Genomic DNA, 22783 nt, shown 5'->3' with positions numbered 1-22783 from the left:
TGGGAAGGGCATTCCACAGTCATGGTCCAACAATTGAAAATGAGCTAGAAATCATTGTGGCATCAATTATCTTCTGAAATAACTTGCTCACTTCACTAAAACTGCTTGCTTGAAATACCGCAAACCAATAAAATGGTAGCTTACACATGTTCGAACCAGAAAAAGGAATAGCTGCAAATGCACCATTCAGTAGAGGAAACAAGAAACCACATTAAGTCATCAGAGATGACATCCTTGTAAGGAACTAACATCGGTCCAGCGCTAGAGAAGATCTGCCTTTTGATGATGACAGTGTGTTATGTTCTTTTTGCAGACACTATGTGCATTCCACTGGGCCAATACCAAACTCCTAAAATGGTCTGGCATGCTCTACCTTCAGACACTTTCTAAAACTGACAAGTTCAAACATTCCTCGCAAGAGAACAACTCAACTAATTACAGCTCACCATTTTGGTCTCATCATGGACTCACTTCTCTTAACAAACATGCTGGGGATCGATATTCAACCACTAGAACATAAGAATAGCCTTACTGTTTATGTTTAAACTATAAATATGAGAAAATGAATGCTGATTTGTCAGGGAACACGAAAAATTTCAAATTAATATGGGGCCCATTGATGTCTTTTGTAGAATTATTATAGTTTGTTTTTGTTGACCTATTAATGCATATCCAGGGGAGGGTGGGAATATAGGTTCTTAAATGAATTCTTATCTTTCTTGAGGGTTTGGGAGGGGAAGGGTATTTTTTGGGTTCTGATAACAGTTTCTAAATGTTTAATATATGAATAGGACATATTTGTTATAGGGTACTTATTATAAGTTCTGAGAACCAATGGATAATTTGATTGATAATGTGGGGTGGGGGAGGGATATTACTCTGTTTAAGTCATTTAAGGATATTAAGTGTTGTTTAATGTGTAAAATTTCTTCTTTACTGTTTTCACTTATTGAAAGTGTTAAAAATGAATAAAGAATATTAAAAAAAGAATAGCCTTACTGGGTCAGACCAATGTTCCATCAAGTCCAGTAGCCCGTTCTCACGGTGGTCAATCCAGGTCACTAGTACCTGGCCAAAACCCAAAGAGTAGCAACATTCCATACAGAATCTCAAAGCATAGCAAGATTCCGGAATCCAAAAGAGTAACAAAAGATTCCAGAACCCCAAGGAGTAGCAACAGTCTATACAGAATCTCAAAGAATAGCAAGATTCCAGAATCCCAGAGAATAACAAGATTCTAGAATCCCAAAGAGTAGCAACATTCCTTACAGAATCTCAAAGAATAGCAAGATTCCGGAATCCCAGAGAGTAACAAGATTCTAGAATTCCAAAGAGTAGCAACATTCCATACAGAATCTCAAAGAATAGCAAGATTCCGGAATCCCAGAGAGTAACAAGATTCTAGAATCCCAAAGAGTAGCAACATTCCATACAGAATCTCAAAGAATAGCAAGATTCCAGAATCCCAGAGAATAACAAGATTCTAGAATCCCAAAGAGTAGCAACATTCCTTACAGAATCTCAAAGAATAGCAAGATTCCGGAATCCCAGAGAGTAACAAGATTCTAGAATCTCAAAGAGTAGCAACATTCCATGCTACCGATCCAGGGCAAGCAGTGGCTTCCCCCATGTCTTTCTCAATAATAGACTATGGACTTTTCTTCCAGGAAATTGTCCAAATCTAGCTAGCATTTATGTGCCAATTATGTGTTTAAATGATTAAAATGCCTGCATATATTTACATATGAGTGCACATATGTGACCGTCTCTGGAAAAAGGTAACTGAAGTAGCGAATCCAATATGTTGAGAATTTTTCATGTTGTGGACCATAAGCAGCCTGCAAATGTTACACGTTTGAACTTCTGCAAATTTTAAAAATTTGTTCATATAAAAGGATGGATTCTTTTTGTTTCTGGAGACTTTAGTCACCTTCTTCCAGAGATGGTCATTTACACATGTAAAATGTCGAGATCACATCTAAGCGCAGTTCTGTAAACACTTGCATATTTTATATAAATTACGTGCGTATGTCTGGCATTTATTTATTTAATTCATTTTCTATCTCGTTTTCCCCAAAGAGCTCAAAACGGGCTACAGGTTAAACATACATAATATACACTTAACAGGTTATAATTTGAAATAGATTTGCCATAATTACACAGTACAAGTTTATGATACAAGTTTTCATCCTAACTTAATCCTCCATTGCCCCAGGTTCAAAATAAGTACCTTTATAGAATATGTAAAGTGCTTTGATTGTAGCACAGAGAGCTAGTACTGTATATACTCAAATATAAGCCTATTGAAATATAAACCGGGGTAAGTTTTTCCCCACAAAAAAGAGGGAAAAAAAGTTGACTCAAATATAAACCGAACTCACGGTAGTCTCACAAGGTTACTGTGGGAATTTTGGCAGCCATTTTGAGTAGTGAGACTGTACAGGGAAGGATCATAGGATTGCTCTTGCCCTGGCTCACTACTGGACCAGCAAAGTTTAAAGGAGGCCTGGGGAGGGACCTGAGATGGATCCATGTCTGTTATTATTCCCTCTGTGAGAATTTCCCTAACCCCTATTTGTCTGTCTTAATTAGATTATAAGCTTATTAAGCAAGGTTCATCTCTTACATGTTTAATGATTCAGACGTTCAAATACTTGAAGGGTATTAACGTAGAACAAAATATTTTTCAGAGAAAGGAAAATGATAAAACCAGAGGACATAATTTGAGGTTGAGGGGTGGTAGATTCAAAGGCAATGTTAGGAAATTCTACTTTACAGAGAGGGTGGTGGTTGCCTGGAATGCGCTCCCGAGAGAGGTGGTGGAGAGTAAAACTGTAACTGAGTTCAAAGAAGCGTGGGATGAACACAAAGGATCTAGAATCAGAAAATAAGATTAAATATTGAACTAAGGCCAGTACTGGGCAGACTTGCACGGTCTGTGTCTGTATATGGCCGTTTGGTGGAGGATGGGCTGGGGAGAGCTTCAATGGCTGGGAGGATGTAGATGGGCTGGAGTAAGTCTTAACAGAGATTTCGGCAGTTGGAACCCAAGCACAGTACAGGGTAAAGCTTTGGTTTCTTGCCCAGAAATAGCTAAGAAGAAAAAGTTAAAAAATTTAAATTGAATCAGGTTGGGCAGACTGGATGGACCATTCGGGTCTTTATCTGCCGTCATCTACTATGTTACTATGTTAATGTACAGTGCTGTGTATTTCTAGCAACACTATAGAAATGCCAAGTAGTAAAACAAGAATATAAACCGAGACCCCCATTTTTGGACTATTTTTTGCCCCAAAATCTAGATTTATATTCGAGTATATAGAGTATATCAAACTGTATATTGTTAGAGAGGCTTTCTAACAATCCTGGTTTATCTCCACCCTGTAGCCCATCCCTCCTACTATATGCTCAATTTCAGGGCCAAATAATTCTTAGCCAGAGATTTTCCCATTTAAGATCAGCAATCCGAGGCATGAGCATTTACGCCAATTCTATGGGTGGCAAAACTACTCTCACCAAACTGCAGAGATGCATCTATATCTGGTTATACTAGAATTTTCTAATTCTACTTTCCTTTATAGAATAGAGGCGCCGTTAAAAAACAATCCTCTAAACATGTAAGTTACAGGGACAATTCTATAACTGGGCACCTTTATTTAGGTGTCCTGATTCCACATAGTTCAAGCTGTTCTATAATGGAACCTGGGCACCTAGGTTCCATTATAGAATACTAGCGTAAACTAGTATCATTTGGGCAACCACAATTATACCAGCCATAGAGCCTGGGCCCCTCACTTTGGGCTCAGGCCCCCTTCAAACCTTTGGCACCAGCTGCACAGGTAGCAGGAATGACTGAACCACGCCAGCCAAAGAGATTCACCGCTGGAGCCCCGGTTGCTGCTGCTGAACAGCAGGAAGTTGGCAGGGTGTTCCAGCCATTGATGCCAGGACTTCTGCACATGCTCAGTTCATGCGTTAAAATTGAGTATGCGCAGAAGTGATGGCATGGGAGGCCAGAGCACTTGCCGGTTTCCTTGCTGTTCAAGCAGCATGAGTGGAGAGCTCTAGTGGCGAATCTCTTCAGTGGGCGCGGCCTGAGCATCCTGGTCAGCAAAGGTATTTGGCAGCTGCGATGGCTGGGAAGATGGGGGGAGAGAAAATGCTTGGCCCTTTCAGTCCACCCCTGGGTCCCCTCCAAAATTAAGTGCAGGCTATGTCCCGGTGTCTAAATGCAGAAGCTGCCTGTATAACTTAAGGCAGGGCTGCCCAAGTCCGCTCCTCGAGATCTACTGACAGGCCAGGTTTTCAGGATATCCACAATGAACATGCATGAGAGAGATTTGCCTGCCTTCCATGCATGCTCATTGTGGATATCCTGAAAACCTGGCCTGCCAGTAGATCTCGAGGAGTGGACTTGGGCAGCCCTGACTTAGGGTATTCTGTACGTAACATGTATCGCTATGAGCCCCACCCTGCTCCACTGTGTACGCCCCTACCCTTCCATTTACGTGTTATGGAAGTCAGGCACTATCAATGTATAACGTCTAAGCAGAATATTGACATTTAGCTGTGTATGTAATCACATACATGCATCAGTCAGAGTCTGTACATTCACATGTGTAACACAAATGTAAGTGTAAGCATCTGTTATAGAATCGTTCTTTATATGTTTGTATGCAGCTTATGTGGATATTATTGGGGACATTCATCAACAGGTTCTACTGTGTTAGCATGCACTAAACGTTAATGAAGTCCATAGGAATATAATGGGCATCTTTAGTGTTTAGAGCAGGGGTCTCAAAGTCCCTCCTCGAGGGCCGCAATCCAGTCGGGTTTTCAGGATTTCCCCCATGAATATGCGTGAGATCTATGTGCATGCACCGCTTTCAATGCATATTCATGGGGGAAATCCTGAAAACACGACTGGATTGTGGCCCTCGAGGAGGGACTTTGAGATCCCTGGTTTAGAGTGCGCTCACTGTTAGAGTATTAAGGCAATTAGTGCATGCTAACGCAGTAACCACCCGTTGATGAATTCCTCCTTAAGTGGTGCTACCAAAATGCACGGCACTGATGACTGTACATATGAATTAAAAATAAGTGAAACATTCCAAATTGAAAAAGCATGCTTCCAAAACTTACTCGGTTCACTTTTTGCCAGTTTTGAGTTAGACGACTAATTTCATTCATCAATGCAAGATTCATTTACTGTAGTTTATTACATAAGAACTTAAGAATTGCCATATTGGGACGGACCAAAGGTCCATCAAACCCAGTATCTTGTTTACAACAGTGGCCAACCCAGGTCCCAAATACCTGGCAGAAACCCAAAGAGTAGCAACATTCCAGAGCTGAGATTGTGATGTCATAAGGCCTCATCCCAACAATGCCTAAGAACCAAACTCATCAGTGATGTCATGACGGCTTGATTGTCCTATACTTGACCCACATAAGAACTGCCATATTGGGACGGACAAAAGGTCCATCAAGCCCAGCATCCTGTTTCCAACAGTGGCCCACCCAGGTCCCAAATACCTAGCTAGATCTCAAGTAGTAAAACAGATTTTATGCTGCTTAGCCTAAGAATAAGCAGTGGATTTCCCCAAGCCATCTCAATAATAGCCCATGGACTTCTCTTTTAGGAAATTATCCAAATGTTTTTTAAACTCTGTTACACTAACTGATTTCACCACATTCACTGGCAACGAATTTGAGAGTTTAAATTACACATTGTGTGAAGAAATATTTTCTCTGGTTGTTTTAAATCTACTACTCAGCAGCTTCTTCGAATGTCCCCTAGTCCTAGTATTTTTGGAAAGAGTGAACAAGCGAGTCACATCTACCCTTTCCACTCCACTCATTATTTTATAGACCTCTATCATATCACCCCTGAGTCGTCTCTTCTCCAAGCTGAAAACCTACTAAGTCCACGGTATCTTAATGACTTTGGGCTAAATTCACAAAACTTACCGATCATGTACTGATCGGTTTGCGACCCCGACACGATTCACTAACCTTGTGGCCGATCCAATTCCGATCCACGTAAGCAAATGAGGGGAAATGAGTGGAAACGGCATGTATGAGATGGATTTGCATGCACTGCCTCCTTGAGATGCAAATCTATCTCATGCATATTTATTGTGGATATCCTGAAAACCTGACCTGGCTCTGGCTCTTGAGGACAGGAATTGCCGACCCCTGTCCTACACTAAGATTAACCACAAGAATGAACTTTCTCTGTCACCCCCCCCCCCCGTTCCTGATATTCTTTTTTATATTCTCAATTTTCCTGCTGCTGTTGAGGCTGGCAGAGGTTGCTGTCTTCCCCCCCTCATCTCTTGTGCTCCTCTTTTGTCATTGCTGCAGCACACCCATTTTAATATAAAAGTCAAGAACATTTTTTTTTCAGCATTTTATAAATCACTCTTTCAGATTAAAAATCTACCCAGAGTGGTGTATAGTTTTCAATGGATGGCAGTCAAATGCCATTTAAACATTAAGCAAATGTCTACTGCTCTGCCTGTCCTAATTTAAAATTCAAAAAAATAACCAACAAATATTCAGAATAAAGCTGCTAATAGTGGAAGGAAACAGGCTGAAAGGCAAGTAACTAACATGGAGAAAAAGACCTGTGTTTCAAGGAAACAACCAAGAAACTATATGTTCAGTTATAAACTGTCATACAAAACACATCCCAGGTCAAAAAACTCCATGGAAAAGATTCATAAAGATACAGTTTAAAATACACAAGTTAAACTGCAAAAAAACTGTAAAAACTTGCACTTATCTTCCATTCATCTCCCACAAGCAGTGGAAATAAATATCCGTTGCTCCAATACGGAACCAGACACACTTTTCAAAGAATGAACTCAGTATTCCCGACAGGCCCTGTTTCGCCAAGTGGCTGCGTCAGGGGAATATCTTTAGAAAGAGAGCAACTGCTTCAAAAAATCTTCCACGGGAAATATTCCCCTGACGCAGCCACTTGGCGAAACAGGGCTGTCGGGAATACTGAGTTCATTCTTTGAAAAGTGTGTCTGGTTCCGTATTGGAGCAACGGATATTTATTTCCACTGCTTGTGGGAGATGAATGGAAGATAAGTGCAAGTTTTTACAGTTTTTTGCTGTTTTTTTGCAGTTTAACTTGTGTATTTTAAACTGTATCTTTATGAATCTTTTCCATGGAGTTTTTTGACCTGGGATGTGTTTTGTATGGCAGTTTATAACTGAACATATAGTTTCTTGGTTGTTTCCTTGAAACACTGAGGTCTTTTTCTCCATGTTAGTTACTTGCCTTTCAGCCTGTTTCCTTCCACTATTAGCAGCTTTATTCTGAATATTTGTTGGTTATTTTTTTGATTTTTTTGGATATTCAGCTTGTATTCTTTTTAACTAATTTAAAATTCTTCATGTAGACTTTGATCCATTGTGAAATTTATATCTGAACAAAAGCATACTTTTGAGAACTCAGAGGATAGAAGACGCTTTTAGAGAGACATCAAACAGCAAGCCAACACAATTCAGTGCTTATCTACTGAAGAATTTAACACAGCACAAAAGTATAAATAATTTGAAAAAAAGAAAAAGTTTTAAGTGTATCAACATAGATACTCGATTATCCATTACTTTAACACAGGGGTGTCAAAGTCCCTCCTCAAAGCCGCAATCCAGTCGGGTTTTCAGGATTTCCCCAATGAATATGCATGAGATTTATTAGCATACAATGAAAGCAGTGCATGCAAATAGATCTCATACATATTCATTAGGGAAATCCTGAAAACCCGACTGGATTGCGGCCCTCGAGGAGGGACTTTGACACCCCTGCCAGATAGACAAAACTTTATTATTGAAATTGGGTGTTTCAGTGTTTTGAAAATGCTAGTAAATTATAAATCATCAGGAAAATTGAGTAGCGCTATAGAAATAATAAATTCTTGTCGTCATCTGTTTTCAGGATGTGTTAAAGCTTGTGTTTCTTCATATTAAATACTTCTGAGATATATGGGCTAAAATATAATTATTCGAGAGAAGAAAATTTATTTGTGTCTGCCCTAACTTCACGAGGACAAGCTATAATTTATCTCTAGCAGCATCTTGCTGTAGTGGTACATTTCAATGCGGTCCTATTTAACACCAGGCTAGCGTGTTTTCACCTGATATTAGTGTTTCAAGCCATCCTGAAATATTGCCCAGCACTACAGGTAATGCTAATAGCTCTGGTAAGGTTACCCAAGTTTTTAAATATATCTTTTACATTTTATTTACAGAACATAGTTCAGAGTTGGATCCGGACAAAGAGGATATAAAAGACCACAGAAGTCTAATTTTGTGCAATGGGGAACCTACTCTGTTTTAAGGTAAGGCATTCCAGCTGGAATGAACTTTCCTGGGAGAAAGGAATTTCACATTGTTTAGGCCTGGCAGTGCAAATGAATAGTTAGATTAGAGCTATAATTTCAAAGACTTTAATTTGATTCCTCTAGCCATCTACCATACTGTGGTGTGTAACCTTCAGTAAGTTATAACCTTCTCTTTGCTAAGACTGACTATAAGCCCTTCGAGGCAGGAACACCATCACATCATTTTGTTTACTGCTGTGGATTATTATTATTATTAATGTCTTAATGCAAAGTTCTGATGCATTCTATAACCATATGATCCACTCAATGAACTGATGGCATTTATCACTGAACTTGATAGCGTATGAGGTTGGCTAAAAATGAATAAATAAAAACCAACAATGGAATCAGCATAACTATTGCCAGACCATGTTTTCCTCCTCCCAACCTCCCCTAGTAAGCCACAGATCTGAGACACTGATGCAACTAGTTACCTGTTTTGAGGCTGGGACTGAACTCTCGGCTAGTGCTGGGAGGCTGGAAGGCCTCTGGGGCTGTCTGTGCTGGAAGGGTTCGATATGGAGGAGGAGTCAACTCTTCATCACCAGAGAAACTCCTCCGCAGCCCACCTGTCATGGGCAGGCTCGTCAAACTGACAGGCTTCTTCCCAACTGGCATCTTCCTCTCTAAATATCAAGCCAGACTATGGTAAGCTTTCACTTAAACCTTGGGGGAAAAGTTCATCAGAGAATGAAAAATTAAAGACCCTGTATCGCATGGTGATAAACAGGACTGTGGTCTCAACCTCAGCAAGCATTTTACAAAATAAAATGCTGTTTGATGCACAAAGCAAGTGAAGTTAGTCCTTACTATTGTGAGTCGAACAAGTTTCCTACTCAAATAGCTAATTTGAAACAATGTTAGATAGGGATCCAGAATTATATCTTAATATTTTGGGATCAGAACATTGAAATGTGACATTTCAGCTGTGCTGCTTCTCTACCACACTCTCCAAAATATCTCCGTGAAAAATAAATTTAGGGCTTTGGTTGGAAAGAGGAGAAAAACATTCTGTCAATATTGATGAATGCCAGATTTCTATACCAGGCTTGACATTTTACAGACAAGAGGATTCATTTTCCCCATATATAAGTAGAAAGCTATGCGCATATGTTATTACCACTAAACACACGATGACTTACATTTTTGTTTTTACATATTATTACTAGAAGTCTCCTATGGAAAACATGCTGCATGGCTCATAATGCCCCCCTCTCACATACACACATCGAAAAACTAATTAAGCCTGTTACTTTAAAGGGGTACTATGAAGGTCTACAACAGCCCTACCTTACAGACTTTCCTCTTTATAACAAAAGTGTAGTTTCTAATTTAATTCGAGTATTGCTTTTTTCAAAGCAGTTAAATTCAACAATATAATCCCTCATAAAATGTTACTGCTTCCTAACCTGTTTGTTATAAAGAGGATCTATTAAACCTTAGAATTAATATGTTTTATAGCTAGTCAACAGCAATCATTAAGTGCTAAAGAAGCAGTTCAGGCTCCCCCCCAACAAACATTTATACATCATATTAGCACTTTTTCAAAATAATAATCCCTACCTAATTTTGCATATGAAAATTTCAGTAATCAGACATGCAGCATCAACAGAGATGAACGAGCGAGCCCAATCATTCAAGGATTGCAGACCTGTAGAGATCTGGTGAAATCACTGAAGCAATCACTGGTCAAAATTAATCACTAGAAACTCCGACTGCTAAAATGCGAAATACAGTGGTACCTCGGTTTACGAGTGTTTTGCAAGACGAGCAAAACACTCAGCAAACTTTTGTCTCGTAAACCGAGAACTGCCCCGATAAACGAGCACTCGGCAATGGTGGCACAGAGTTGAGTACCTGCCTGCGGGTGCTGCAGCGATTCCAAAGTGGTGCCTTCCTTACCTCAGGGTCCCCATGCGGCTGCCCTCCCGCTTCGGCCGATGCCTCTGCCGTCCGCCAGCGCCTCCTGGCTCCCATCCATGCCGGCCGCCATCCTGAACGAGCATGCGCGTGGCCTCACCTCTCCTCTCCTAAGTCAGCCACTGCCCCGACAACACGCTCACCATGTACAAGCACGCAGGACGATCTGCGTGCTTGTACGTGGTGAGCGTGTTGTCGGGGCAGTGGCTGACTTAGAAGAGGAGAGGAGAGGTGAAGCTGCGCGCATGCTTGTTCAGGATGGCGGCCGGCTTGGATCGGGAGGCGCTGACGGACGGCATCGGCCAAAGCGGGAGGGCAGCCGCACGAGGACCCCGAGGGAAGGAAGGCACCACTTTGGAATCACTGCAGCACCCGCAGGCAGGTACTCACCCCTGGGCCACCATTACAAACTTTGGTTGTGAAATGAATCTTCTGAATTTGCATTTGCTTTGATAAACTAGCGTTTTGGATTACTAGCATGATCCTGGAATGGATTATGCTCGTAAACCAAGGTACCACTGAATAAGACTTTGTAGTGCCATACTAAATAGTGTCAGACTGGCAGCCTTCCATATACTATACAGTACAAGGTATGCTCAGAAGCCATGAAGTTGACATTATGTGCAGCATAGACCATGCAATGCAAAATCCAATATTTGTTTCTATAAAACAAATTGGAATGTTAAAAACATTCACAGGATTAGTCCCACGAAAGTCCACATATCCCCGATTAATACAGGCTTTTACCAAACTTGCACTACTACAAACCCAACCTGAATAGAATGATAATCAATGCTCAGTGACCAAAGATAACAGTTGCTTGTCCACACCATTTTCAAATGAACATATTTACTAGATGCCAAAGACATCCTATATATTCTACAGGCACAGTAAGTACCAACCTAGCAAGCATACCAAATACACATGTGATCAATCCTAAATTCATAGCGGAAACAATAGTGATAGGCATAGAAATGGATGAATTTCTGTGAATAATAAAGTGAAAAGGAGAATTTTGCATGCACAGTAAAGGATATAGGAATGACATCACTGTTACAACCAACCAATTATGAATATGCCTCCCCTACTGTTCTCTTCCCAAAAGGGATGGGAAAAGGAGGGACCCTTCCCCCCCCCAATTCTGCATGCTAACATAACTAACACCAGAACTAGTGAAAGTAAATCAAACCTACATTAGGAGATGCTGCACTTGGGAGAAGATGGCCTGGTCCTTTATAGAGCATATCCTGAACCTATGAAAAAAGTTGTGCTTTATAGTGTGTTTGATTGGGAACATGCCACTAATTAAACTGCAAGTAACATAGTAAATGATGGCAGATAAAGACCTGAACGGTCCATCCAGTTTGCCCATAAGTTATACTCATTAAAAAATACATGATTAAATTAACTTGTCTCTTCTTTGATATTTCTGGGCCACAGACTAAAGTCCACCTGGTATTGTCCTAGGTTCCAACTGCTGAAGTTGCCATCTAAGCTCACTCCAGCCCATTCAACCATCCCGTTGTTTGCAGGATATCTATTGTGAAGTCTGGCCAGTAACGTCCTCATGTTCCAAGTTAGTGGCGTTCCCATTGATGCCCTTCCCAGCTCTTCCTACACCAAGTCACAATATATGGGACACAAGCCACACACTTCTCTTGTAGAAATGTGCAACCAAACCTCCTAAATCAGAAAGCACTTACTACACTATTTCAAGTACAATGTTGCTGCACATATACGGATAAAGTAAAATAATAACACTGGAAAGCTGCGTCAATCCTCCAACCGCACAGCTTTCTTTCTGGTGCTCCATTATACAGAACAGAAAAGAACATCTTCACTGCCTATCAACCTTGTAAGTTGAATTTCTAACATCACAGCTTAATTTTCCTCTAGTCCAACCCAAACAAAACTTGGAGAACTAGCAGTGAGCCCTCGCTGCTGGTCACGATGGAGCAAAACCCTCCATACCAACAATGCAAGAGTAATGCAATAGCATGTGAAGAAATCCCATGCTAAACATAGAGAATATACATGCAGCAATCATGGAAACTTGTTGAAATTCTGCCAGCACCACATGAACGTGAACTCTGCATTTCCAGCGGTGCAATGGTAGCAAACTAATTTTTATAAGTGGTCAATGACATGGCCGTGCTTTTATCTTTGGTGAAATGGGAAGCAAATGACAAATAAATGCATATCATTTTGACCTGGAAGATTTGTTTTTGTGGTTCTATCATGTCTCTCTCCTTAAGAGTCTTTCTTTTCACCCTCAGAAATTCATTATTAGTCTTGAACAGTTTAGGTGATATATAACTCAGAAAATATAGTTTGATGGTGGAACATATGACTGTTCGTACCAGAAAAGTTAAACAGAACTCGCACAAATTCTCTTTCCACAAATCACAGAGGTACTTCAGGTATTAGCATGCTTTTAAGTTGTCATTTTCTATAAATTTTAAGTTTTACTGTTAGAATGGTACAATTTGGCACTTTGTAGCTTGCAAGCACAAAGAACATTTAGTATTATACCAGTAAAATAAATGAAACCAGGTTAACAAAATCCATTGTGAATTTTTTAAGACCCAAACAAATGCACACAAGCACATCTTTTGACTCACTTTTCTTATGTCCTTTGTACTGCTGTGACTTAGCTTTTTTCTTCTGCTTTGATACAGTAGATGGGACCTCTCTCGTAGCTGAAAAACATGTAGAAAAAAAAAGAAAAGATCAGTTTATTATGTATTCCATTACAGGCAGTCTCCGAGTTACAAACATCTAACATAGTAAATGACGGCAGATAAAGACCTGAACGGTTCATCCAGTCTGCCCATAAATTATACTCATTAAAAAATACATGATTAAATTAACTTGTCTCTTCTTTGATATTTCTGACTTAAGTATGACTCATACTTAAGAATGGGGTTACAGCTTCATTTGATTTCACTGAGCAGTACTTCCAGGGGCAAAGACTCCTATACTTCTCCTGTAGCAGATCCAGGAATGACGCATGACCACATTAAGAACAATGTGTGGCTGTGCATACTGTACCTTAGAGGGAACACTGGTAAGGACAGTTGGCTCTTTTGTCAGCTGGGAGCAGAGGGAAGCAGCAAGAATCTTAAAATCTACAGGTTCGACTTAAGAACAGCTTTAAAAATGTAACTTGTTCTTAACCCGAGGACTGACTGTATTCTGCAATCTGAAAGTGAGAATGCTGCATCATAATTAAATGAAAATATTAAATGCTGTTGCTAAGTTCTGCTCCAGTGGGTTTGAAGTCTGACATTTAGGGCTATGACACAGATTCACAGATTTTGATAATGTCTTTTACTACAACATACTTTGACTGGACTAGAAAGTGTGTTGAACATGAGGAGGAATTTGGATAAGCTGGATAAACTAGTGATTATGTACAGTGAAATAAGATGGACAATCTCAGAGAAGGCTACAAGGTCAAGGGGATGATAAGCCACAAATATTAAATGAAACTTGTAAGTGCTTTATGACAAGCAATCTGACCACAAGGTCACTGCTTCCATAGCTGCTCTGCAGAACTGCTTACCTCACTTAAGACACATTTGGGGTCCTCTTGCCACACCTGTACAATACCCAATATTGCATGCAAATACATTTAGTAAAGAACACTGCGATTGTAAAGCAAACTATAAAAGTATTTTGAAGGGTCTTCCTGACTTATATTTGAGGAAGATCTGAAAATGATAGCGACATAATTGCTCTGTACATTATATATGATACAATTGATCTTAAAATGACACATGCTTATGGAAGGCAAGATTTTTTCAGGAGGGAAAAAAATGTCTACACACCAAAAAACCCAAAAATTGTACAAATGCATGTGGCTAAAAAGGAGACACGTTTTATAACAGTGTATGTTCTTTACTCCCCGATCCATGAAAAAAGGGCAAGGAAAGAACAGTGCTTGTAGGGATTTCATACTTTAACATGTTTATTTTTCTCTTCTTTAATGCCGGATTACAAATGTTTTATTTATTCATTTGAGGTTTATCAACCGCCTTTATGAAAAATTTCAACCTAGGTGCTGTACAAAGCATACCCGATGGGGAGTTTCTGAAAATAAATACGCAGGTCTGCTGGTACACATTATCCAGACACCTTGAAAATTGCCTCCTAAGAGGACCTTTAAATAAATAAATTTAACATAATTTGTTTTCTATTCTGTCCTCCCCAAAGAGCTCAGACATCATCGGCATCACGGAAACATGGTGGAACGAGGAAAATGTCTGGGACACTGTGCTACCGGGATACAAACTATACCACAGAGACAGAGTAGGTCAAAGAGGGAATTGAGTCTACCGGAGAGAACACGCCATAAACTAAAAATAAGGTAGAGTCTCTATGGGTCAAAATTCCGGGAACAAATGGAACGGAAACGAAGATCAGCATCTACTACTGAACCCCCCCCCCCCCCCGGGCAGTCTGAAGAAATTGATGGAGAAATGATGGACGAGATTAAATGCAACTGTAAGGGAGGCAACTCAGTTATCATGGGTGACTTCAATTATCCAGGGATAGAATGGAATCTAGGCACCTCTGGCTGCAGTAGAGAGACCAAGTTCCTGGTTGCTGTAGGCGATTGCTTCCTGGAACAACTTGTCAAGGAAAATACGAGAGGAAATACAATTCTGGACTTAATTCTAAATGGACTATGAGGACCGGCGCAAGGTGTAGAAGTAGAAGGGACGCTGGGAAGCAGTGATCACAATATGATCTGCTTCGACCTGGACACAGGGGCAAAACATCGGACCAGAACGTCGGCCACGGCACTAAACTTCCATAAAGGGAATTACGAAGGGATGAGACTTATGGTGGGGAAGAAGATTAAGAAGAGGATAAGCACTGTAAAACACTAGAGCAAGCGTATCAACAAGGGATCCAAGAGGAAAAAGAACCAGCGTGGCTCACTGTAGCAGTGAAGGAAGCGATCAGAGACAAGAAGACTTTGTTTAAAGAATGGAAAAGGTCAAAAATGGACAAAAACTGGAAAAAGCACAAACAACATCAAAGCAGGTGCCATAAGGCGGTAAGAGGGGCCAAAAGAGACTATGAGGCAAAAATAGCCAAGGAGGCAATAAAACTTCAATCCGTTCTTTCTATATATTAAGGGGAAACAACCCGCGAAGGAAGCGGTAGGGCCGTTGGATGACCATGGAATAAAGGGAATGCTAAAGGAGGACAATGCCATCGCCGACAAACTAAACACATTTTTTGCGTCTGTATTTACTGAAGAAGATATACACAACATACCAGAAGACGACAGGCTATACGCAGGAAATGAAGACGGGAAACTGACAGGGTTGGCGGTCAGTTTAGAAGAGGTATGCAGGCAGATTGATAGGCTTAAAAACAATAAATCCCTGGGATCGGATGGCATCCATCCGAGGGTAATCAAGGAACTGAAAGGGGCTATAGCTGAACTGCTTCAACTAATAGCCAATCTGTCGATCAAATCAGGAAGGATTCCAGAAGACTCAAAAAAGATTCGAAGGGAAATCTGGGAAACTACAGATCAGTGAGTCTGACCTCAGTACTGGGAAAGATGGTAGAGGCACTGATAAAGGACCGCATAATTGATCACCTTGAAGGACACAATCTGATGAGGACTAGCCAGCACGGCTTCAGCAAAGGAAGATCTTGCTTGACGAACTTGCTGCACTTCTTCGAGGGAGTAAACAGGCAGATAGACAAGGGTGACCCGGTCGACATTATATATCTGGATTTTCAGAAGGCATTCGACAAGGTTCCGCATGAACGACTACTTTGAAAAATTGCGAGCCATGGAATCGAGGGTGAAATATTCACATGGATTAAAAACTGGCTGGCTGATAGGAAATGGAGAGTGGGGGTAAATGGACAATACTCAGACTGGAAAAGCATCACGAGTGGAGTGCCGCAGGGTTCAGTGCTTGGATTCGTGCTCTTCAACGGATTTATAAATGACCTGGAGTGAGGTGATTAAATTTGCAAACGATACGAAGTTAGAGTAGTTAAGACACAAGAGGATTGTGAAGACCTCCAACGTGACATAAACACGCTCGAGAAATGGACCGCGACATGACAAATGAGGTTTAACGTGGATAAGTGTAAGGTGATGTATGTCGGTAACAAAAATCTTATACACGAATACAGGATGTCCTGTGCAGTACTTGGAGAGATCCCCCAGGAAAGAGACTTGGGAGTACTGGTCGGCAAGTCAATGAAGCCATCTGCGCAATGTATGGTGGCGGTGAAAAGGGCGAACAGAATGCTAGGAATGATTAAGAAGGGGATCACGAACAGATCAGAGAAGGTTATCATGCTGCTGTACAGGGCCAGGGTATGCCCTCACTTGGAATACTGCGTCCAGCACTGGTCGCCGTACATGAAGAAAGACACAATATTACTCAAAAGGGTCCAGAGAAGAGCGACTAAAATGGTTAAGGGGCTGGAGGAGTTGCCGTACGGCGAGAGATTAGAGAAACTGGGCCTCTTCTCTCTTGAAAAGAGGAGACTGAGAGGGGACATGATCGAAACAGGGAATAGACTTAGTAGATAAGGACAGGTTGTTCACCCTCTCCAAGGTAGAGAGAACGAGAGGGCACTCTCTAAAGTTGAAAGGGGATAGTTTCCGTACAAACGTATGCCCTCACCTGGAGTACTGCGTCCAGCACTGGTCACCGTACATGAAGAATGACATAGTACTACTCGAAAGGGTCCAGAGAAGAGCAGCTAAAATGGTTAAGGGGCTGGAGGAGTTGCCGTACAGTGAGAGATTAGAGAAACTGGGCCTCTTCTCCCTTGAAAAGAGGAGACTGAGAGGGGACACGATCGAAACATTCAAGATAATGAAGGGAATAGACTTAGTAGATAAAGACAGGTTGTTCACCCTCTCCAAGGTAGAGAGAACGAGAGGGCACTCTCTAAAGTTAAAAGGGGATAGATTCTGTACAAATGTAAAGAAGTTCTTCTTCACCCAGAGAGTGGTAGAAAGCCAGACCACTCCAGGGATTCAAGACAAAGTTAGACAAGTTCCTGCTAAACCAGAATGTACACAGGTAAGGCTAGTCTCAGCTAGAGCACTGGTCTTTGACCTAAGGGCTGCCGCGTGAGCAGACTGCCAGGCACGATGGACCACTGGTCTGACCCAGCAGCGGCAATTCTTATGTTCATGCATAATATACAGTTAACAGGCTACAATTTGTCATAGTTATAGTACAAGTTTTTATCCTAGGGATACAATACCAATATACAAAATATGCAGTTTACAGGTTGCAATTTGCCATAGTTACAGTGCAAAGTTTTTCCATTCAAGTTTTTATCCTAACATAAGCACATAAGCATTGCCTCTGCCGAGTCAGACCATAGGTCCAACATGCCCAGCAATCCGCTCCCGCGGCGGCCCCCCAGGTCAATGAACTGTAGTGATCTAGTACTCTAAAGCATTTTGTGCTGTATAGTAACCCTCTAATTGTACCCCTGGATCCCCTAACTCGACACATACTAGGGATTTAATGCTAATATACATTTTACAGGTTAAATTTGTCAATGTTACAGTGCAAAATTTTTCAATACAAGTTTTTATTCTAACCTGACACAAATGAAAGCCCAGGGCTTGTTATCACAGTGTGTATTGCAAAGCCTCATGTATGTTATTAAGCATGGGACCTGATTTATCAAAAAGTTTTCCAGAAAGTCTTGATATTTATCTATCTATGACAAAACCTATGCCTTCCAAGCCACCAAACTAAACCCTTGGCTAGCCCAAATGGTCAAGGCCCACAACTACCTCGACTTAAGAAAATTACTCAAAACTCACCTATTCCGAGACCAAGACCCTTAATGCCCCTCTTCAATCCTCCTCCTTCCCCCCCTTCTGATCTACTCCCCTCCCCCGTCTCCCTCCTCTTCCCCCTACTTCTCTCCTTGCTGTTCGCAACTCTATGATCAATTTGATATGTAACCACCTGTAATTCTCTGTTTAACTAATGTGAACCGCCTAGAACTCTTCGGGGTATGGCGGTATACAAAAATAAAGTTTTATTATTATTATCTATCTCAAGAGAAAGAAAAAAAAAAAAAAAGGGAAAGGACAATCCAGTATGAAAAAATAAGAGTAAGGACTTTAAAGCTAATGGAATATTCACCACCTCTATAGCAGGTTTAAAAATTCCAAGAGTGATATTAATTTGCATGCACTAAAACTTCCATTAAAATATGCCTCATTTGACAGAATGAAATATTTATGTCAGTTATTTATCCACAACTTACTTGGTGGCGCTGGGGGCTGTAGCTGGTACCCAGTTAACTGGCACCAGCCAACAGGATAGAGGTCTGAAGACTCACAATCTACCCACTGGTCATATTCATCTTCCCAGCCATCAAAGTGGATCCGTAGCAGACGATGGATAATGCGAGTTACCGTGGCTACACAGACTAGTCGTGGTTCCATGAGGTCTACGGCTTCCAGTTTCATTCCAACACGAAAGCCGTGGTTAGGAACCTCCTACAATGCCACAGCAAAATACAGAAACAGACAAAAATGAATCCGTTTGTGCTGGAATGGCAGTAAATGTAGCCTCAGACACCCCAAGTGTTCGACAGCAACAACAAGTTGTACTTAAAAAACAGCTCTCAGAAAGTGTGCAGGTGAACAAATGTGGCTAGCTTCTGTTTTTATCCCACACCTTTATGATTTGGGAGTGTATATTTTTTAGGCTTGTTTTATACAGTAGAATCTCAGTTATTCGTGGATACCAGATAACTGTTTTTCTGGTTAATTGAAAGTGTGTTAGAAACCTTATCTAACACGCTCTCAATCCCAGCCCCCTCCTGCTCCAAAACATCAGCATGGCAGTGGTCCTGAGCCACTAAGCCTTCCTCCTTCCCTCAAGCCCCTTAGTGGCAGAAGCAGGTGGTGATCCTGAGCTGCAAACCCCCTCGCTCCCTCCCTCTTCCTTACCCAAAGCACAGCGGTCAGCAGGAGGCAGCCTCAAAACATGTTGCTTGCGGCCAGTGTCGGGAGGGAGGTGGGGATCGTGGTTCAGGACTGCTGCCATTTGTAGTTCTTCGGGGCTTGAGGGGAGGAGAGTTTGTGACTCAGGACCGCTGCTGCTGATTATTCGGGGATATTTTTTTCCCTCATCGGTGATTTTTTTGCCAGTTATGTGAGTCCCGATTAACTGAGACTCTACTGTATATTTGTTTTAATAGTACTTTTTAATGCATGCTAATCAATGCAACTAATTTGTTGGTTAGTGTACGTTAAATCCATTTGGCACATACTAAGAAATGCACATTCCTAGCTCTCATACGAGTGAATTACTAGTTATGGCTGATAGACGTGCAGCAGGAATCATTAAGTTAAACCAAGTACTTTAATTTAAAAAAATGTTTACAGAAGCAACAAGCTATTCTTTATCGACCCTCCAGACCGGCACAGAAACTGAAGGGTTATAGCTCACCTCGACCAGCAGGTGGAGACTGAGACACAAACTGGCTGTGCAGTCCCAAGTACAATCAGTCTGCTCTCAGTCTCCAGCAGGTGAAGGTGGTAAGCCTGTGCAGTTTTTCCCTGGTTTATTTTTAGGGCTGCTGGATTTTGGTTAGTGGCCTTCTGGTCCCTGGTTGTGGTGCCAGATTGAACTTGGGGGTCCCTTTTGGGGGACTGTCCGACCTTGGGGGTGCCAAACTTGACTGGTCAAGTTCCTCCCCCCATTTCCCCCACCTCTCCCAATTTTTTTTAGAGGTGCCTCAGCTGTAAGACTGCCACCAAATACCGGCAAGGCATATGGCTTTGAGAGCCAGTGGGATCTGTTCAAATTATATTAAAGTTGTGTTGGGAAAAAAAAAAAGTCCTGAGGCAGTTCCGGTCTGAAGGGAAGTGTTTAATTGCCTTTAATTCATATTTATTGCTAACTAGCATTTTAAGAAGCTTAAAAAGTACTCATTGTACTTCAGGCGCGTGGTCGATGTGGCTGGCGTGTGCACAAAGTGCACCGGCTGCTGCAAAGGGGAATCCTCGTCAACTTGGGGTAACGGTGAGCAGGGTTCCCCTTCGCGTGTGAACCGCTCTTCGGCAGCAGGCAGTGGGGAAGCCCGGGCTTCCCCTACCGCCAACAGTCAGTGAAAGGAGGTTTCCCTTACCACCGATAGTGCTGGGGACTCCCTTTTAGCGACTACCAGCTTACCTGCTTTAGCGGCTGGGTCTGTTCAGGCCTCTTTGCCACTGCAGGCCTCTGGGGAGGTTTTTCGGTAGGTTTTGGCGGGAAGCTCTGCCATCTTGTCTGTAGCCTCAGGTGACCTTCCCCCTGTCTTAGAGAGACAAGAACAGGTTTCTGCTCTCCTGCCTTGATAGTGAGTCCTGGTTTGCCCCAGATTTTGTTTTGACCATGTACAGGGCATACTTGCAGGCGGCCGGGGGTCCTGTTTCTTTCCGGGGGTCTCTGGTTTTTCAGGGGGGGGGGCTTTTGCCTTCTGCATCTACCCTTGTTTGGCCCCACTCAGTGACGGCTCTGGCCAATCCCCCATCTTCATCCAAGTGGCCGTGGGTTTCGTGGGATGAGGATTTTTTGTTTGGAGATGCATTTTCTCCTGATGAGGACTTGGATCTCTTGTTGGACCTCAAAAATCCTCTCAGGGAGGGAATGGATGACGCTGATGTGTGTTTGTCGGAGACACTGACTGGCAAGGCATATGTGTTGTTGGAGACACCGACTGGCAAGGACTCGTCGGTACTGCGCTTTTTCACCAGGAAGAGCTTCAGGAGTTTATTCTTCAGGTTTTGTCAGTTTTGCGCTTTAAGGAGGACGTGAAAGAACCCCTGTTCTTTTCCTATGCATCAGGATATTCAGGATGTGGTACATGCGCTGTGGAAGTCGCCAGATGCACCCTGATTCCTGTGGTGAATGTGGTGGTTTCGGCTATCGTGTGCAGGCATATGGTGCCAGTTAAAGGTGGTTCGGCCTTGTGGGACTCTCAGGATCGTACGTTGGAGTCTCTTCTGAAGCAAAGTTTGACGTAGCTGACTTGGTGGTCCAGGCAGCGATTTATGGCGGTCTGGTGGCCCAGGCTTGTTTCCGGTGGTCTGAGCGTGTTCTTGATTGCGAATCTGATGACAGGTCCTTGGTGGATCAGGAGGTGGCTAACATTGAGCTTGGCGCTTCTTATCTTTTGGATGCCATGTATGATCTGTTGCGGGCTTCGGCCAAGTCTATGGCTCTCGGAGTGGCTGCTCGCCGTACCCTGTGGTTCTGGGGTCGGCGGATGTGGCGTCTAAGGCTAAGCTTAGGAAATTTCCTTTTCAAGGCTTTTTCCTATTTAGCGAAGAGTTGGACAAACTGGCTCAGGCCTTGATTGACTCAAAGGTGCCCCGTCTTCATGAGGACTGTCCTCGCCCGGGGGTGTTTGAATGATTTTTGTCGATACCACCCTGGTCGGGGGGGGGGGCCCCACTTTTTTTCCTTCCAGTGGCCGTTTCTTTCAGCGCATGCAGACCTTTCGGGGTGCCTGCTGCGGGGTTGTGACTCCTCCGGAGGCTCCTCCACCGCCCGTCTGGCCCAATGACTCCTTGCGGGCCCTTCCCCTGGTGCTGGGTGAGAGCCTGGTTGCGGGAATTTTACCAGGGGTGGGCCGAGATCACAATGGATCAGTGAGTCCTGAAGTGATTTGGGACGGTTATGCTCTGGAGTTTTCCCGTCCTTGTCAGATTGTTCCTCTCTTCTCATTGTCAGATGGTTTGGAAGAAGTGGGATTTTCATCAAACGCTGCAAAGATTGCTCGACCTCAAAGTGGTGGTCCCAATGTCCCCTTGGGAGGTTCGCACCAGCAGGTATTCTATTTTCTTTGTGGTGCACAAGAAAGAGGAGTCTTTTTGGCCCATTTTGGATTTGAAAAGTGTCAACAGGGCGCTCCAGGTTCCGTCTTTTCGCATGGAGATCTTGAGATGTCATTCTGGTGGTCCAGCCTGGGGAGTTTCTGACTTCTCTCAATCTGATGGAGGCCTACCTGCATGCTCTGATTTGGGCCTGCCTAGGGAGAGTATTTCTTCCAGAGGCCCGAGTGTGCAAGTTGCAGTCGCAGATTCACTTCGTGATGGATTGTCGGTGTCCTCGGGTGCAGGATTTTCTACAGGTCTTGGGGTCGATGGTAGCCTCCCTGGACGTGGTCAGGTAGGCTCAGGCTCACATGCGCCCACTTCAGCAGTGCTCTGCTTCAGCACTGGTCTCCTCAGATGCATGATCTGGACTTTCCCGTTCCACTCTGGGGAGTTCATTGCAGCCTCTGCTGGTGGCTACAGTCTGGTGCAGGGACTGTTTTGATCATCCTCAGTGGACAGTGCTTATCACGGACACCAGTCTCCTTGGTTGGGGAGCTCAATGTCTCAGTTGCTCGGCTCAGGGCAGCTGGTCTCTGGAGGAGGTGTCCTGGTCCATCAATGTTCTGGA

General features: G+C 42.6%; 1 protein-coding gene across 8 annotated transcripts in view; it reads right to left on the bottom strand.

Annotated features, from left to right (window-relative positions):
• The window catches only part of MBTD1 (mbt domain containing 1), a 131951-nt gene that overhangs the window by 17215 nt on the left and 91953 nt on the right, over positions 1-22783 (bottom strand). For 6 of the 8 annotated variants that reach the window (XM_033960511.1, XM_033960510.1, XM_033960512.1 and 3 more), the window contains 3 exons: positions 18609-18843; positions 12941-13018; positions 8834-9025 (listed from right to left, as the gene is read on the bottom strand). In XM_033960511.1, coding sequence (XP_033816402.1) covers positions 8834-9025; positions 12941-13018; positions 18609-18843 — 505 coding nt within the window. Of the gene's footprint in view, positions 1-8833; positions 9026-11512; positions 11573-12940; positions 13019-18608; positions 18844-22783 lie in introns of those variants that run through there. The other 2 variants (XM_033960517.1, XM_033960516.1) reach the window with 2 other exon arrangements.

The sequence above is a fragment of the Geotrypetes seraphini genome, chromosome 10, assembly GCF_902459505.1.
Source record: "Geotrypetes seraphini chromosome 10, aGeoSer1.1, whole genome shotgun sequence".
Lineage (NCBI taxonomy): Eukaryota > Metazoa > Chordata > Amphibia > Gymnophiona > Dermophiidae > Geotrypetes > Geotrypetes seraphini.
Note: the sequence above shows the minus strand (reverse complement) of the source record. Positions and strands in the feature narration are given on the sequence as shown.